The 19,265-nt window shown below is 43.5% G+C and overlaps 1 protein-coding gene across 1 annotated transcript; it reads right to left on the minus strand.

Moving 5' to 3' along the window:
- Positions 1–597: 597 nt before the first annotated feature.
- TOP2A (DNA topoisomerase II alpha) lies at positions 598–19,167 on the minus strand (the record flags this gene model as incomplete). The annotated part of the gene is made up of 35 exons (XM_080359560.1): positions 598–751; positions 1,024–1,253; positions 2,290–2,409; positions 2,723–2,784; positions 2,904–3,054; positions 3,365–3,505; positions 3,779–3,884; positions 4,828–5,025; positions 5,354–5,437; positions 5,541–5,684; positions 6,252–6,343; positions 7,621–7,816; positions 8,372–8,572; positions 8,698–8,832; positions 8,957–9,188; positions 9,323–9,471; positions 10,033–10,154; positions 10,537–10,651; positions 11,310–11,402; positions 12,146–12,255; positions 13,077–13,182; positions 13,268–13,378; positions 13,841–13,966; positions 14,241–14,394; positions 14,653–14,795; positions 14,969–15,106; positions 15,259–15,360; positions 15,561–15,734; positions 16,227–16,439; positions 16,750–16,847; positions 17,204–17,349; positions 17,845–17,908; positions 18,378–18,468; positions 18,631–18,777; positions 19,135–19,167. The coding sequence occupies 35 exons, from the start codon at positions 19,165–19,167 to the stop codon at positions 602–604; spliced, it is 4,677 nt and encodes a 1,558-aa protein (XP_080215686.1). The 3' UTR covers positions 598–601.
- Between the last annotated feature and the right edge of the window lie 98 nt (positions 19,168–19,265).

A 19,265-nucleotide genomic window follows, 5' to 3' on the forward strand; every position in this document is an offset into this window, starting at 1 on the left:
GAGCCGAACGTGGGGTGTCTTGGCAGCCGGACAGAAGATAGAACTGCCAATGCCGAGCAGAGCGTGGAGACACGTCCGCGCAAAGCGCCAGCGCTAAGCCTGAGCTTAAAAACTCAAAGGTTAAAACTCAGCGTGGCAGAGCTTGAGCAACAGGCATAAAACTGCAAAAGGGAGAGAAAAACAGCAGCGCGGAGCTCTAAATGCTGCGTTTCTCGGGTCTCTGTGGAGTTAAAAGCCTATTCTGTTATTTTTTAAGATATCTAAAGAGGAAGGTATCTATGTGAGAGGGTATCTAAAAGGATTTGCTGTGTTCTAAAGCCTACTCAAACACTAAAATTACCACAAAGTATCAAAAGATTCCAGTCGCTGATGGGGAAGTGGGCACAGGGCTCCAGCGCTCACCAGAAAGGGGAGGAGTTCCTGTTTAGACAAATATAATGTCTTTAAAAAGCAAGAAAAAAAAAAGGAGTTTTATTCTCTTGTAACATTTCTGGACTTAGCTTAAGTTTGGTAAAGATTTGCTAGTCTGAGATGTTGTTTGGTGACAGTTGCCAGCTCTGCTGCAGGGTAGTTCGTACGTCAATAAAACCTTCCTAAAAATTCAAACCATATCGTCCTCGTCGGACTCCTCCAAGTACTGGACGGGCTTTTTGAGGCGCCTGGGCCTGGCGCAGGGCACGGCCGCCTCGGGGCTGTCCGCGCCGGCCGTCGATTCAACAGCAAAACCACCGTTGTCTTCCACCTTGGATTTCTGGAGGGAAAGGAGAGTTAAGAAGTGAATCATAACCAGGGGACACTCGGCATCAAATGAACTCAATCAGCGTAAAATGCGCCAGGGGGAAGGTGGTTGGTTGGGCTGAGGAGACTGAACCAACAATCTGGGGTAAGTACGTGTACCCGACACCCTTTTCTTACCCACCCAGAACGACGGGAGTCCCAGGGGAGGTTCTACCCCTCCCGCGCTTTTCCTGCCCGAATAACCACCACCCTGCATTGCGCTGCCCCTCGGGTGTGAGTACAAACCTTTGCTGCGATCGATTTGGATGGCTTGGAGCCAAAATCCGAATCCGAATCGGAATCTGAAATGCTTGGCAGCCTTTTGGTGACTTTCCGCCCCCTGGCCGGGCCGGGCTTCTTGTCACCCGCCGCTCCAGCATCCAAATCCGAGGACCTCTCCTCCTTCACCACGGTCTTGCTGGATTTGGGCGCAGGCTTTTTCTTGGTAAGAACATCCATGATGGACGGTTGGTTATCTGAAACAGAACTCTGCATTTAAACCCTCGTTGTGCCGCTTTTCTGATTTGCATTTATGAATTACTTCCAACCCCGCACTGTACCGCGAGGTCAGCACGCAGGTCTCATTTGGAACCGCGGTTTTCTAGAGAGATTGCTCTTTACCGAGACGGTGAGAAATGAAGTGGTTTATCCGCTTAGTTCCACTGCATTTAGAGCATCGAATTAAAATGTACCCAAAGCAATTTACAGATTATTTCAGATTGAGAAGTCCTGAACTCTCAAGGCTGCAGAACCAATCTTGTACCTTCACAACTTTTGCCCGGGGAAGGAATGAATTTCCTCAACAGTTACTCATGGAGTTTTCTTACCTATATTTTGACATTTTAACGGCATCTCAAAGCGCGTCTCCAAGTTAAGCTGAAATGGGCAGCCCACTCCTGAATGATAACAGGCTTTCTCAATTTAGAAGTGGAAGAAACAGCCCTTTTGTGGTGAAGGAACACACCGCTTTGCCGGGATCCAACGCGGCTCGGGGTGGAAGATGCAAAACAGCTTTCAAAGTTTGACAAAGACTCCGGGCAGTTAAGTTTAAAACACCCGAGTCAAATGTCATGGATTTATGAGGTCGAGCTAGCACTAAATAGATCAAGCTACCCCAAAGAAGCTTTTCTTCCTGCTGGGAAGTGAACTAACAAGTAGCTTTCTTCCCAAAAAGACACGAAGTAGAACATTGACTGCAAGACACAAATTCCACTCGGATTATTTCTGCCAAGTATTACATAGCGCTGTAGGAAGCATTCACTTTTCCTGTTCCCAAACGAAAATTCCCTCCCTTCGAGCATGTCCGAGATGAACTAGAACATGATATGTTTGGAAACAAACTTCTTTCAGAACGACAACAACCAGGCAACCTTTGCCACAAAGCTCAGATCGTTTCTGAAATGAAAACTCATGTTATTCAGGCATCTGAATGCCTGGCAAAAATCACTCAGATTTGTTTCCCACAGGAATAATAATTATTACCTAAAATTATCTTACTAGTCTTCGCCTTACCCTTAGCGGCCTTCTTAGCTGCAGCAGGCTTTTTAGATAGGGCCTTATCGCGCTGCACGGCGGCGGACGGCGCTGCAGGAGCTTGACTTGTGTTTTCATTAGCAACATCTTGGACTTGAACTAAATAAAGCAAGCAGAAAGTCTGAAATAGTCAAATTATCTACTCCGGCTATAAACATTGGAGCAGAAGGAAATAATTGTGATCCAGTTTATAAAAAAAAAACCCCAAGTATTAAGAGTGGATTAATCACAAGTTCATGTTAGACACATGGTTTAGGGCACTGAAAGCAGCTTGTGCTGCAGCAGCCAAGTTTCTTTGCGAGGGCTCGTGACCTGTCGGTGCCACACGCGGATCAGAACGCCCACATTCCTAAAACCCCACTCTCACGGGGGTTTAGGAAAACCAACGAGGTTTAGAAGGCCAGGTACTCACCAGGGATAGCGCTTTGCACCAGCTTCTGCTTGGGAGCTTTAGCTGCTTTTTCAGTGGTTTCCCTAGAACACAAAACCCCAAGTATTTTTTCAACTTATTAAATAGGTTCATTGAAGAAAAAGAGCTAATGATTTCTATATAGCACAACTGATTTCCAGTGAGTGTGTGGAGAGATACTCACTTTGGAGCAGCTTTGGGTTTGGGAGCAGGTTTTTCTTTTGGGCTTATATCTGGTTCAGTGCTGTCGTCACTGTTGTCCTGATATTTGAACTCCTCCTCCGAGCTGGAGAGACTCGCCTCTGAGTCCGAACTGATTATGGTCCTGACTTTGGCTGAGGAAATGACACAGATGTATTATTTTACATGTTGGGCAATACGCAGCTCAGTTTATTTTTCAATATTTTAGCTGCACTTACTAAAAAATAAAGATCTGAATAAACCCAAGCAGATATTGAGACTCCGAATCACAAGTGTATTCTGGGCTTGTTTACCAACACCACACTTATTTGCCAACACGCTTGTGTAATTAAAACCGATAACCTTGTTTCTATAGTAGCCTTCAGCCTTTGGAATCCCTCTCCAAATGATCTGTTCAATATTCTCCTCAGATTGTACCTTTTTGGCCTTTGTATCGTCACTCACCTGCTGCCTGGCGGACCACCCTTTCTCTTTGAGGAGGTGCCTCAAAATCAGACTCTGAATCAGATCCCGAGTCAGACCAAGGGTTTCGTTTCTTGGTTTTCTTTATTGGCTTAAATGGTAGAGTGGCCTGTCTCTTCGCACCTGGAAAACAGTGGGCGGCAGGATGAACCAGCAAGCTTCATGTGTATTTCAGCCTCAGCAGTTCAAGCTCAGCTTAAAAGTACTTCACTAAATTCAGAGCATTCTGGCCTAAACAACAAATAGAAATAGGAATCTATCCCACTTGACTGTTATCCAGGATCGCTTCCTCAACTGTTTTTTCCTAGATGTTACCTTCAGGAAGAGGTCAGATAACCAAACATACAACCCCTTCCCTCGCTTTCCATTGATGGAATAACACATAACAGCATTTACCTTGCTCAGTCTTAGGCTTCTGCATTAATCTCTGCTTAAGGCTTAATGGCTCTTTGTCTCCTGATGTGTTTTCTTCTTGATTCTCATCAAATTCATTTTTTTCACTCTGAAGATACAGGCAGATATCAAATAGCGAGTCAGCTCACACCATTAGAAGAGGCACAACAGAGAATAATGTAGAAAGGAGCCGCTCATTTTAGATGGTAGAAAGTCAGCGATACAGGAAACGTGAGTTTGTGAAAGAAACGGCGTGTAAAATTGATTACAGCCAAGTAAATCAGCCACGGTCTGTCCCCACATCAGGTGACTTAAAACGCAAAATCCAATATGAACAAAAACAGGAACTTTGTCCCCGTTTCCAAGTACGCGTTGCTGCGGCCGTTGTGTGCCGCTGGAATGGCCCTAGGGCGTGTTGGGGCTGCAGAACTGAACAGGGTGGGTTAAAAACAACAGTGCAAGTTATTTGGAAAAACTGTTAGCTGGAACCATCCATAGGAATGGAGCGGTATGTCTGGCTTACAGGTCAAAACAGGTGAGGGGGTATTTCAATCTTCTGTGTTGCAAACAGCTGGATGGCCTAATTTCAACTAGCCCTATAAAAAGAGCTAAATCTTCTTTATCTCCTTGATATCGAGAACAATAATGGCATTAAGTGGTTGAAAGCATTACTGGAATTGCACAGGCTGTTCTAGAGAAGTGAATTTACTGGCTGTGCTTCCTGCCTGCTGGAGGATTTATAAAATCCCCAGGACACCTAGAACACCCTCGCTTGCATCTGCCTTTTCCTTTCAGCCCATCTCTGACACTGTGATATATGCTCTTGCTGAAAGATTTCCCTCTAAGCCATCTCCCGATACGTTAGCGAATCTATTCTCCTTCGGACCGAAAAACATCCATTTCTAGTGTTCCTCACATTCTAAGATTCCTTCCCTCTCCCTAAACAGCTGCTTCATTGGGCCAAGTTCACCTAATGAGAACTTGCATTTCTTTAGGACTGTGTTGGATACGATGTAAAGGAAGATTAAGCATTCAAAATGTTCTTTTTTTACCTTTATTTTCCTTTTAGTTCTCTTCTCTGCCTCTGCCTTCATCTCCGCAGTTATTTGAGGAACAACCCTTTCGCCGTGGGTTGATGGCATGACTTCCGGCAGTTGCGCCTTCTTCACCTTCACTTTTCCTCCTTTCACCTTTAAAGGTTTACCAGCAACTCCTGCCATCTCATCCTGCATCTGCTTGGCTTCCACCGCCTGCAGAGGTGAGCGTAAAATAACACACCATGAGAATACAAAAAAACGTACTACTGAAAAATCCCCACCATCACGGCCCGTGCAGTAACACGCTCGATACTTGCTCTTATAACTCCTCTTCCTTACCCAGACTGCTAATTGCCCTCCTCCCAACAGCCACCTTGGTGGTTTGACTCCCTACCCAAGCAAAGAAACTTTCATTCTCCTCAATGAATGCAAGACATAGGAGTTATCGTTTTTAGTTTCCTTGTTATGACAAAAAAGTCAATAAAGAGTTGGTGGATAAGACTACAAGGGAGTCAGTCATATGCACTGAGCACTGACGTACATCAAGTTCTTCGACAAAGACAGCGAGGTCTTCCTTCCACAGATCAGGGGGGCTCTTGCGCTTAAGATTTTCCAACTCCGTCTCCTAAAAGGAATCACAGTTTACGATCATTAGTTGCATATTTTAACCCACCATTTAAACCCCACATTCTATACCAATGCTTTTACAAGAAAAAGAAGGAACATACTTTGTTATCTCTCTGCTTACAGAGCTCGTCTTTCTTCTCTTTAGTCAGATACCAAAGGGGCATGTTCAGCAGATAGTTGAAGTCTGGGCCGGTAGCTGCAGCTGATTCTTTGTCACTCTCATCTTGCTCCTCCTCCTCTTCTTCCTGAATGTGAATTTAAAACAAACGTTGTCAACAAATATATTGACATGAAAGGGTAGGGCTATTGATCAAATTTGGAGTGCATGACAGGTACTTCATGTGCTATGGCAACCTAGACTCTTCTAGAATAATTCAGAAGTGGATAGAGGTCAAGTTATGTTTCTTAAAGCCACAGGAAACCTGCAGAAACAATTCTCCAAGTCTCTTTTTGCCCTACTCTGTTTGGCCTCTCTGTCTTGATAGTCCAGATTCTCTCCTCAGGCTCCTTCAGGCTGTCACCTTCCTCCCAGCCCTTCCAGAGCTGTGGCCCACAGGTGGATGGAAACCCTTGAGGAACCACAGAAATTGCTGTGGGAGGACTTAACCCAACAGACTCAAACCGCAGTGACGAGGCCTCAGTGCCTTCTGAACAACAGACTGAATTTTTCCTTGCCTTATATTCCCTATCACAGACATACCAGACACTCAAGATCTTGAATCCTACAAACTGAAAAGCAACTTGTGCTTCTTCGTACGAATGATGAGATAGGGGCCAGTTTGGATCTGTTTAGAGGATGACTGAAGCATTACCTTGTTTTGCGATTCCTTCCAAGCCTTCACCGGATCAGATTCATACCCTCTCTGGATAAGGACTTGAATCAACTCTTTCTTGGGTTTGTTTTCTGTAAACAGACATTTTGGGATTGTCCGTTACTGACCACTACCAATCACTGTTAGAAAAGGCAGATGAGCTTTAAATTTTGGATCATGTGGTTCTAGCAGCTCAGCATCCTATCGGGCTCTAAAATAGCCTTTCCTCTTCAGAGGAAAAGCCTGAAATAACACCTAAAACGTTCCTACTTCATGATTTATCGGATCAGCATTGCTCCTGTTGCTGTCAGGAACACCCGGCAGAGCACTGTAAATATTGTTCTTCTTCATTTCCACATTTGTATTTCCGCTGTCCTATGTAGTTTTTGAACTTGGAAAAAAAAAGGTGTGATGGTATCAAAAAGGTTTCATGATAACAAGCAGGCAGGTGGAGGAAAAGCCTCCCTGATAGCGCTCCAAAGCTTTGGTATAGCTTGTGCCTCTTTAGCCATCACCTGGGAAATTTATGCTATAAGTGCCCCAACCAATGGAAATGCTTCAGCTGGAATTTGTTCTTTTTTAAGCTATCAGAAGCAATCAACCATGAGACACAAATACAAATGAAACCAGCTCTGTCAGCCTTGAACTACTTATTACAAAACCCCAAGAAAATGCATTTCAAGGGAATTATTTCTCTTCCCGAGTCAAGTCAAACAGACAGAGGCTGTTGGGATTATTGGGCTGCCTTCAGACACAAACCACAAAGCATCTTATGACACTTTGTCTTAGCTGCACCCTCTGCGAACGCAAGTGAAATACAGGCTGCCTTTTAGAGTGAAGTGGGAAAGTTGATTGAAAAATGTGAGTGCTGAGAACAAAGATCTGTTTCTTTTTCCCAGCTCATGATTCTCAGATGCTGTTAACTTGAGTATCTTTTAAGTGTGAAACCCCAATCCACTGAGAACATGATTTGGACTGTTTCTGCAGAGGTTCACAAAGAGATACGGGTTCTTAAGGAGTGAGCTTTTGTACAGACACCACCCCTTTCTAATCATTGTTATAATTCTTACCCCTATTAAGTTATAGTTGGCACTATTGCCACACTATTTAAAAACAAAGTTACTTTCAAAATAGTGTCAAGCAACACAGTAGCAAAGCTGTATCCTGCTTTAATGAATATGTGCATAATGCTCTATAGACTAAGGATACTCTGTGAAGCATTTTCCTCTCATGTGTTGCTGAACAGCAAGATAAGCTCTGGTGTAGTTTGTTAAGAGCCAGCCCAGGGCCAAGGGAGTGCTGACAGAACTCGAGGGAGCACCTACTTCTCCCCGTTTCATAAACCAAGGAAGCTAAGAACAACACATACCGATGACAATTTTGCCATCTATTTTCTCCAGGATGAAACGAGCCTGGTTGCTCAGTTTTGCAGACTCGGCACCGATCATTCCAATCAGCCATTCTTTTCTCAAACCGTAATACCGGAGCCTGAGTTCAAAGAACTCTTTAAGAATATCCTGGGGAGAGTCGTACTTCTTGAGAAAGCCAACGTGGTCAAAAAGAACCTAGAGGGAAGAACAGAGGCGTTAGGACGATAAAACTGATTTCCAAACCCACTGAAAATTACCTATGACACAAACGCAACACTACAGTTGAATTATGAGCCAACAAATTCTAAAACCTTCCCGTTGTTTTAGAAATTACTTCAGTTTGCAAGCACAGCAGCAGAGCCAGTTCTAGAATTTCAAAGTTCTTGAGCACACATAGTAGGGTTAAGGTTACTTGAATCTTAAAGCCATCTGCAGGATAAATATCTTGCATCAAGCTTCACACACTGTCAGAATCCAGACACTCAATAGCAGTGCTGTTGTCACAACAAAGCTCTCTGTAACTGTGTGATTTCAGATCATTTTGACTCCTTCAGGCAAAACCGTACCACTTTGGGTCTATTCCCAAGCCAGTCTCTTGATCAGAAAGCTGATTTAAAACCAGTAACAGCAGAAAAATCCAAGCGTTAGGTTGTTGCAGAAGAGCGTTTTTGTTACAAGCAGCAACTGCAGCTGTTCCACAGAGTCTTTGGGTTAAACCAAGAAATTTCTTCAGCAAAATCTGTTACATACCATGGAGTTGCATGTTAAATTCGTTTGGAGTTTGAAGACCTTGTGCAGCCCTGCTCTTTTAGCTTCAGCTAGTTTTTCCTCGGTCATCTTCACTACGAACTTCACTGTGGTGTCTGTGTGATATTCTTTATAGTCTGTAATTAGTGGGGGTGTCTTCTCAGTCCCATTTAACATTGGCTCCAGAACTTGTTCTTTGTAAGTCTGAGAAGAGAATCAGACTAATGTTTTCCATGTAGATTAAAAGCTCCTAAACTCACTAATATCACTTTCAGCTTTACAGGGAGAACTACATATGCATTGCCAGGGACAAATTCACTGTGTATTACCTGTGTCCACGTTCTGACAGGCAGCTCAGTGATCTCAATGGTTGTAGAATCGAGGATAGACACTTCGCCACTTATCACATACTGATTAGGTCCCAGCTCATCTATTGTGCCTTTGAAATTCTTGTAACTAGGAAGCTAAGCAGACAAGAACACTGGATTCAGCTCTGTGTCGATACTTCTGTTTTGAAGCGCTTGCACAAAGCGCTGCAATATGTGCTGAATAAACTAACAAGACATTGTTTTTAAATACATTATTTACCATTGGCAGTGGCTCTTCTCCATCCATCAAACGACGGATATTATTCACAACTTCCCTGATGTCAAAGTTGGGGATCCTACAGGACCAGCCTGTACCAATCCCTTCTGCCCCGTTTATCAGCACCATCGGAATGATGGGCATATACCATTCCGGCTCCACACGTTGATTGTCATCATATAGGAACCTCAGGATATTGTCGTCTGTTGGTGGGAACACCAACCGTGCTAGGGGGCTAGAATGGAAAAGAGAATTTACAAGTGGTCCAAAGGGGAAAAAATAAATTCATTTTTCATTTTAATTACTGTAAAATTGAGTCCTGTAATATGCTAAGAATACTTAAGGCAGTAAGAAATGTTTAATGCTGACCTGAGCATTGTAAAGATGTATCGAGGGCTGGCAGAGTCTTTCCCACCATGCAGTCTCGTGCCAAACTGACCGATAGGCTGCAGCAAGTTGAGGTTGTTACTGCCCACAAAGTTCTGAGCTAAATTAATAATAGTCATCATCAGCGATGCCTGCAAGAAAGGAAGGTTCAAAGCTAAAAATGCAGAATTCTTCGTTAAAGGGACAAAGTCAACGCCAAAATCCACACCAAGAACAGAACTGATAAGGAGAATAAACTCAACTAATAAAATACTGAAGAAAACTCACTGAAAGTGCATCCCCAGAGTATCTACTCTGGGTGATTAGATATATTGCTGTGAGCCAATATATTGCTGTCTACCTGTTCTTGAAATCTCTAATGAAAGAGTCTGTCAGCCTCCAAAGAGAAGCTTGTTTTAGTGCTTAACTTTTCCTTCCCAAGGTAGAAAGGCTATTAACATCTGCCTAAATCTATCCCAAATAAAGCAGGTTTTTCTTGTTCTACTTTTTGAATGAAATATACTCCCATAAAGTCTAGGTAGGACAGGAAGACCGACTAATCTCAGATTAAATGAATATTGAAGTATTAATAGCAGACATACAGCCACTTTGTTTTGACCTGCTTTAGAGGCACCTTAACCATCAAATCAACAGAAAGGGTTTTTTTGCCTTTCATTTAAAAAGCATTTTGCACAACCAGGTCGAATTCTTACTTCACCATGATGGTATGATGACATCTCAGCTACAGAACCAGCCAGCTGAGCAACCTTCACCTCCCGCTTATCATTTCGTTTGAAACATGTGAAAAGAACTTTCCTTTGACCTGGCTTCAGACCTGTAGAAAAGAGAAAAGATCTCGTGATTAGTGGCTCCTGGCGGCAGTGGCTCAGCTCATAACTCCAAGAGATCGCGCGCAAGAGGCGTATCTCGACGAGAGTCTCATTTTTTATAGCCTGATCAGATCTGACTGTAGGCATTCCAGAAGCTTCTCTGCACCCCCACACTGGCCACAGGCGCCCAGCGGCTCCCTGGCGCTCCCTTCTCCTAACGGGGCTGGCCAGGGTGCTCTGGGGCCAAACAAAAGAAGCTGTTGGCCTCAAACAGCAGAGAGAGAGGGAGATGTGTCTACTCCTTCCATATTGAAGGAGGGAGAGCGAGAGAGGGGGGTTGCATTCTACCACAGCACGATACGGAATCACTCTCTCGAAATAACTTACCATCAACCAGTGACGGGATTGATCTTTCATTATCTGAGTTTGAGAACAGAACCAGCTCCTTGTTAATGAAGTCGTTGTATGTCAGGTAATTAGTATTTTTCCCGTACAGGTATTCCTAAGAAAAACAGGTGCAAGATTGCCTTAATTTTAACAATCTGTTCCTTAGCTCATACTTGGCTGGTTTCACTAGAATGGAAGCTTTGTATAAGACCAGCTAAACACAGCTCAAGAGCTGATATTTGTTGCATGGAAAAGGGATGTCAAAAGATCATCTAGTCCAATCCCCCCGCTGGAGCAGGAACACCCAGATGAGGTTACACAGGAGGGTGTCCAGGCGGGTTGGAATGTCTGCACAGGAGACTCCACAACCCCCCTGGGCAGCCTGGGCCAGGCTCTGCCACCCTCACCATGAAGAAGTTTCTTCTCGAATTTAAGTGGAACCTCCTGTGTTCCAGTTTGCACCCATTGCCCCTTGTCCTGTCACTGGTTGTCACCAGCAGAGCCTGGCTCCATCCTCCTGACACTCACCCTTTAGATATCTGTAAACTTGAATGAGCTCACCCCTCAGTCTCCTCCAAGCTAAACAGACCCAGCTCCCTCAGCCTTTCCTCACATGGGAGATGCTCCACTTCCTTCAGCATCTTTGTTGCTCTGTGCTGAACTCTCTCCAGCACTTCTCTCCCTGTCCTTCTGGAACTGAGGGGCCACAACTGGACACAATAGCCTCCAACTGGACCCTGCCCCATTTTTCCTTATATATGTAAACCTTTTACCTCTGGCAGGCCATGCAGCTTCCGCTGTCTTCTATCCTCCATGAAATTAGTCAGCCACTCCTTTCGCTCCTCTACCTTCTTCTTGCTAAAGGCCTGTGTATTACAAAATGAAAAGTAAACTCGATTCTAGGACATTCATTCTGTGGTGTGGCCTGTTGGACCACTAGAGAAAACACAAGCATATGAGGAGAGTTTACCTGTACCCAGGAGAATAACATGCTAAACAGACGGACTTAATAGCCCAAGAAGTGCAGTAAAAGGTTTTTGTAGCTGAATATATTAAGAGCATGATTTCCACCAGTCTTCAGGAGACATGGTAGTTAGGCACTCTTAACATAATAATGGAAAACTAAAGCAGAATTTTGGGGAAATTAATGTTTTGGGGAAAAACTAGAGGTTTTTTTGGCATTGCCTAATAGCTCAGAATACTTAAGAGTGGTATCTCACAGAAGCAAGGGCTGTTTGAATCCAGTGGTGAACCATTTGAGAAGAAAATCTGAGGGATAAAGGGAGGGTCTGACTTGGAGAAAATCAGAGCAGAACACGGAGAAAAATGTTAAAGGAATATTTACTATTGTGTCTGAAAATGTCAATCGGTTTGTAGTGATTAGTTTGTTCTGAGCTATATTTAAAAACAATCATTAAAAGGCTACTCTTGGCCTGAGGTCCATGGACAAATGTGCTTCTACTGGTTCAACTAAAGCTGTAGCCTTGGTAACAAAGAGTTTGTCTCAAGCCCAAATGTCTCTAAGAGCATTTTAAGAGAAAATACACAGCACTCTAAGCAGTAGAATATCAAAGGTAGTAAGTCAGCAATTAAATCAAGAGTTAGTTACCAGGGTGATCGCAGCATCATCTTCAGGACCAGAATATTTGAAGCCAATTCGATGTCTAGCCATATCTGCAAAGTATTCTTTAGCCTCCTTCGATGTGCTGGTACCCAAACCTGCAGAGACAGTGCTATTAATTCTAATAACTCCTTGCTTAAATCAAGTTGCGGTACAAAGAAATATTTTGCTATGTCTAGTTTCTGTGATGCAGCGTATTGATGTACAGCACGAAGATGACTTACTGAAAACTTACATTACTTTAAAATGAGATGTAAGGTGTGGTGTAAAGCCCACCTACGAGGTCACAGAGAAAGAGGCAGTTGACCCCACGCCTCAGATAAGAAAGAAAGAAGGGTAATTGTAGTAGGGACGGAGGGCCCAGTCTGCAGAGTTGACCCTCATCGTAGGGAAATGTGCGGTCTATCTGGAGCTGGATCAGAGACATCACTAGGACGCTCCCAAACCTGGTGCACCCAATGGACTACTAGTACTACTTTCTGATGCAAAGGGTGGAGGAGCTGACTAGGAGAGGTGCACTGCTGGACCTCCAGAATTGCAACCCTGGATTTCAGCAGGGCAAACTTTGGCCTTTTCAGCCAATTGCTGAGGGAAATCCCATGGGCAAGGCTGCTTGAAGGTAAAGGGGCCCAAGATCGTTGGTTAGTGTTCAGGGACTGTTTCTACCGGGCACAAGATCGGAGCATCCCGACACGTAGGAAGTCAAGGAAGGGAGCCAGGAGAGCTGTGTGGTTAAACAGGAACTGCTGGGAATGCTCAAGTGGAAGAGGAGAGTTTATAAATCCTGGAAGGAGGGGCTGGCCACTTGGGAGAATATCAGGCTGTTGTCAGAGGGTGTAGGGAGGCAACTAGGGAAGCTAAGGCCTCCTTAGAATTAAACCTGGATCATTTAATTTCACCATATTAAGTTTCTACAAACCTTTGTAGTACTTGATTTTCCACGAGTTGTAGTTCTGTGTATTGCTTTTCCATTCTTCAAATTCAGGAATGCTGTAGAATGAAATTTCGTCTTTGTTTTTAGAGACCTACAATGAACAGATGTGAAATGAGAGGCAGGTTTGGACCAACGGATCCTCACTTATTCACCTTAATCATCTACGTAACCTTTACCTTTATGATGGGAGTAATAAATTCCTCCAAAAAGTTGTGTCTTAGAAGAGATGGCCAGTTGTGATGGATGAAGTTAATCAGCAAACCTTTGATATGTGATCCATCTTGATCCTGATTTACAAAATTTAAAAAAGAGACATAATTAATCAGGGACAGGATGGAAGTGACAATTGTTACCTTAACAGCAAATGATTCTATAATTCCAGCTGGCCCTGTTAACTTTCACTTCTATAAAGGTGACCATGTGTTGTTTAACTACTTAAAATTAAGAGAAAGAAAAGGCACATTCTTAATGCAAAAATATATCAAGGACTGGTTGAGGACCTTGGATCAGCAGACTGGAAAGAGAGTATTTAGCTTTTTGGTGATATTACTCCCTCTTCTACTTTATCTGTTTTGTTTTGTGGCTGAAAAGACATTATGACCCACTAAAATATAGATGATAAAAGCAACGAATACAGAGAATTCGGTACAACAAAGGCAGTGGGAGAAAGGTACTGTTTTCTTCTTTCCTCTGTATTCAAGCGCTAGGGTATTTTTTCTCTCCCGATTTTCAGTTTTAGTGAACCTAACCTGATCTGTCATAATCATAATCTTTCCATAGCGAAGAGTCTTTAAAGATTCTTGATCTTCATAGTTCTTTTTATATTGTAAACCCACAATCTTGATGATGTTGTTGATTTCAGCGTTTTCCATAATCTGGAAAAGATCACACAGAATAAAAACTTGTGTTTCAGACTTAAAATGTAGCTCAAAAAAGTCAACAAAATATCCATTGACTGAGTAAATGTTTTTTTTTTTTTTCTTTTTAGAAACGTATCATTTCTAAAATGAAGTCTAATGCTTCAATTATTCTAGATCATTCCGACCATTTTCTAGCCCACAACACAAACATCTCTTCAGGCAGAACACTGAACTAACAGGACTCACACTGTGCCTTCGACATGTAGACTATAATAATTTTCCAACTAACCTGCTTATGAGAAGCTTCCCTGACGTTGAGCATTTTACCACGAAGGGGAAATACTCCATATTTGTCTCTACCAACCACTCCAAGACCAGAGACAGCCAGTGTTTTGGCTGAGTCTCCCTCGGTCAGGATAAGTGTACAATCTAAAGAATTCTTGCTGCCTAAAAGAAAAAACAAAAAAGAAATCAAGTCATTATTGTAATTAAGAAGTGAAATCAAAGCCTGCATACACACAAACTGAATGAGAATCGATACCTTCTAACACACACAGGTTTTGTTGCACTGCACATAGTAAATGGGACTGTAAAATGGGGATAAACTCTAACAGGTTTTCTCATTATCTTTAGGAGACAGTTCTTTCATTTGGCTAACGAACAAGTTTTTGAATTAATTGGTTGCAAAGGATGTAAAACACTTACCAGCGTCATTGGCATCATCCAGTTTAGGAACACCCTTAATCTTAGTGTGTTTCACAGCCGAACATTTCTTATTCAGCTGGCTCTGTGCTTTAAATTTTACCCAGTTTAGGATACTTTCCACAATGCCACAGCCAACTGCCTGCAATATAAAAAAGAACCCCCCAAAATTGCAGGAAAAGCCTTAACAATGACAGAACTTCAAGTTATAGACTTTTTCTTCAGTTCATGGCATTAGTTCAAAAGTATTTGCCACATTAAACATTAGGTGCAGTTTTACAGACGTCTCGATTATTCGTGTGTATCAATACTTACACCCTTAATAAATTTTTCACTCAGTTTACAGGTTGAGCCAAAGTTCTTTGCCTGCAGAGTCATGTTCTCCTTGGTCTGAGAGTCGAAGGTTGGGTTTTCAATTAAGGCATTCACGAAAATCCACATGTGGTTCTTCACCTATAGTTCAATACAAGAAGCGTCAGGTTACACAGGCTCATCTTGGGAACAGCAGCACATTCTGTAGTTACAATAATGTTTTATTTCCCATTGGGGAAAAAAAACCCCAAAACCTAAGAGTTGTGTTTCCTACTGGGGAAATTCTGACGTACCTGAAAAGGCTTCACTCCGACTCCGTTTTTATTTTTCTTTTTCACAACTTCAATGATTTTAGTCACCAGCTGGTCCGCTACGTAATCAACATGCCTGCCACCCTAAGGGAAAATAGGACCAAAAACCTGGTGGTGATTCCATTGAAAAACAAGGATGAATATCTATTTAAAACTTTAAGCATTGTCTTTGCAACATTAAGCAACTATTTGTCACTAACTTACATGCATTTACAAATAGCTAGGAATATGAATGATGAAGGACATGGCACCAGCCTGACTAAATGCACTAAAGAAAGAGTTACCTTTGTAGTGGCAATGCTGTTGACAAAGCTCACTTGCTGGAAACCTTTTTCACTTAGGGTCAAACACACTTCCCACCGAGAATTCACTTCCTCGTGGATAACCTTCAGCTCGTTACCAGTTTCGTCTACTTTGTCCTTTAGATAGAGGTCCACATAACTGCGGAATCCTTTCACCTGCATCCACATGAAAGCAGACAACTCGTTTATAACAGCTCCTATAAATACTTAATGCACATCCTCCTGAAAAGTGGATACAGAAATCATTCAGGCAAATTACAGAATCCCAGAATGTCAGGGATTGGAAGGGACCTGGAAAGCTCATCCAGTGCAATCCCCCCATGGAGCAGGAACACCCAGATGAGGTTACACAGGAAGGTGTCCAGGCAGGTTGGAATGTCTGCAGAGAAGGAGACTCCACAACCCCCCTGGGCAGCCTGGGCCAGGCTCTGCCACCCTCACTGAGAAGTTTCTTCTCAAATTTAAGTGGAACCTTTGTGTTCCAGTTTGAACCCCGGGACCCCCAGGTCCCTTTCCCTTTTTCAGTAACTCTGCCTTCTCTGTATCTTCTGTCTTTACTATGCCTAAAATAAATTGATTCAACAAAATCTCACTGTTTAAATGCCCTGAGATATACAGACACTACAGTTTTTTTAAATGCTCACTTACAGGCAGCCTCTGTCCATTTAGGAAAACTTTGACATCCTTTGTGGATCCAGCAATATCATACGCTCTTCGAGACATTAGTGCTACAATGTCTTTATCAAGAATTGTCATTTTGAATTTTGACAGATCAGGTTGGAAAGTGACACACGTGTAATCTTCTCCATCATAATATTTCAGTTTCATTTCACCAGCCTTTCCCATGTTGTCTGTCCAGGTCTGAGAAAAGGAAGTTTCATGAGTTGCAAGTAGCTAGCTTCGTTTTTAAAAGCAGTAAAGCTGATTTATGAGTTTTAAATACTTTCAAATAAAAAAAACCCCAACCCACTGGTTAAAATCTAGATTCTGATTATCTCTGTTCATTTAATTATTCATTTGAATTATACTTGGTGGTACAGTAACTGTGGGCCAAATTGATTCTAATCATGGTGCACTGAATGCAAGTTATGCCTAGATTTTTGGAACAAAAACTTTGGGTCTTATTTGAAAATCTAAGGTATAACCTTACTGGAATGAGAAGTGTTCATACCTGCTTGAATAACTTTTTGTATTCACGACACGCAGTTTCCACAGTAAATTTTTTGCTAAATATGTTGCACAGTTTGGCTCCATAACCATTTCGCCCACCTGCAATTAGAAGGAAAACAGACTCTTTTTATTACCTTTGTTCAAAATCAGCTAAAGGGATTCCAGACTAACAGGAGTTCAGCCACTTCAGCACAGCCGCCAATAAGCAACAAAGCCCTACAAACTCCGTATGTGACTATAAACCCATATGTAATTTGGATTAGTGTTCAAAGATAATTTGTTCCTGTTCTCCACGTTTGTACTGTTATTACTATAAAACAGAGCACAGAGACTTCGCTCTGATGGACTCAGAATACCATTTTCATGGGCATCAAGGACACCCTTCTACTTCAGTTCACACGTTTAAACCAATCCGGCTGCTCAAAAATATCAGCGCATATTTGAGTCTCCCCTACCTGTGACTTTCTTTTCATTGTCATCGTAGTTGCTGGATGTCAGTAGCTGCCCAAAGATAAGAGCAGGCACATAGACCTTCTCCACTTTGTGTTCAACTACTGGAATACCTTTCCCATTGTTCCACACACTGATTGTGTTATTCTCTCTTGGGGGAAAAAAAGAAAAAGTGTGTTTTTAAGCCTGCAAGTGACTGAGCTGTGAAACAAGTATTATACAAAAGCTCTAGGGGAAGGTACCATTTCATCTAGAGCAAATATTTGGGCAGCAAGTGCAGAAACAACCAGCAGAGGGAGGACAAGGCAATCAAAAAATTCTCAGATCTGCAGATACCTCTATGAAATGGACCACCACACAGAAAAATCCCATATCTGTGCTCAGTGGCAGAGTAAAACATTGAGAGAAGGAAAGGAGGGAAATGGCCACGACGGAAAACAACAACAGTTTCTCAACTCAGCGCTCAGTAAGACACAAAGGGACTAAGCAAAGGAAAAGGCTTTCACAAGTGGTGAATTACATGTGGTCTAACTTGGATCAGTCACATCGCGGAGCCCTCCAGTACTGCACAAGAACAGCACCTGAGCAAGCAAATCTGACACACCAGAGTTGGGAACGCAACGAACAAAAATGAAATAAGACTTACACGTCAATTGTAACTTTAATGCATGACATGTTTTTATCCCTCTGCTTGTTGTCTGCAGCATTGACTAGAATGGAAAGATTATTGTTATTATATTATATTCCCAATCAAGACAAAACTGTAAAGTGTCTTCAGTAGAATGAATGTAAAAACTCAATACAGCGTCACTAATAATCATCTCGGTATGCAAATATTTTGCAAGTTACAAAGACAAATACTACAAGTTAATATAAAAAGGGAGAATTTTGGGCTGAATGGAATTGGTTTTGTAATAGAGTTGCCATCATCCAGTGAATGGTTTACTGTTACGTAGCACTAATGGAAGGTCATCAGTATCCAATATTTCCAAGCACAATCAACAAACTGCGTGTTCTGCAAATGTGACCCATCAAATGATGCAATAAACATTATTTGGTCAACAGCGTAAGGAGATAAAAGTACACTTGATAAGTTCTTACATTTAGCTGCAGTTCTTAGACATTCAGCACCCATTAATAACTTGTCAATCATTGACTCAACAGATGGGCCACCCTTACCTAGAATCTCATCAAAGATTTTGTATAAGCCAGGCACAAAGGTCACATCTCTGCAGTTGAGGCCCACGCCCTCATCAAAAACCCACATTTGCTGAAAAACAAAGCAAGTAACACATAAGTTCCCAGGCACACCTCCTCTTCTATGCCATCAGGTTGTAAAGCAGACGCTTTGTGCTTTATAAACAGATGTTAACAAGGAGGAGTTCAGGTGGCTCAGCCCCAAACCTTCCCCCAGGTGTCCCCGCTGCCTTACCTGGGTGACCAGCTCCACGGAGCCGATGTAGGTGTCGGGCCGGAGCAGGATGTGCTCCAGCTGCGTCTTCTTCTGGTAAATGTGCTCCACAGAGAGCCCCTTCAGGGCGCCATCGCCCTTGGCCAGCCGGCGGTTCTCGTCCGCGGGCTGCTCGGGGGAGAGACGGCGGCAGTGAGGGGCGGCGGGCCCGGGGGGTGAACCGGGGGACCCCCAGGGGGTCAAATAGGGGCGGGGAACTGGGGGCGGGGGTGTCTGGGCGGCCGGGGCCGCCGACATGGTACCAGGGGAGCGGGCCGGCGGGGGCGAGGAGAATACGGATGGGGGAAATCTCAGAGGAACGGGGGATCTGAGGAGGGCGAGGGGAGAAGCCGCGAGAGGGGTCTGTGGAGGCCATGAGGGGGCCCGGCGGGAGCTGACGGAGAACCGGGGCGGCGGGGGGACCCGAGCGGGGCGGGGGGACCCGAAACCCTGCGGGGACAGGGGGCCGCGGGGCGCCGCACGCACCCGGAGGGGCGACGGGGACTCCTGGAGCTCCATGGCGGCGGCGGGCGCTGCTGAACGGCAATGATGGCGGCCACAACCGCCCGGCGCGTTTCAAACCTCCGCTCAGCCCGCCGAAACCTTCCGCCAATCCC

This window comes from Nesoenas mayeri (assembly GCF_963082525.1).
Source record: "Nesoenas mayeri genome assembly, chromosome: 26".
Lineage (NCBI taxonomy): Eukaryota > Metazoa > Chordata > Aves > Columbiformes > Columbidae > Nesoenas > Nesoenas mayeri.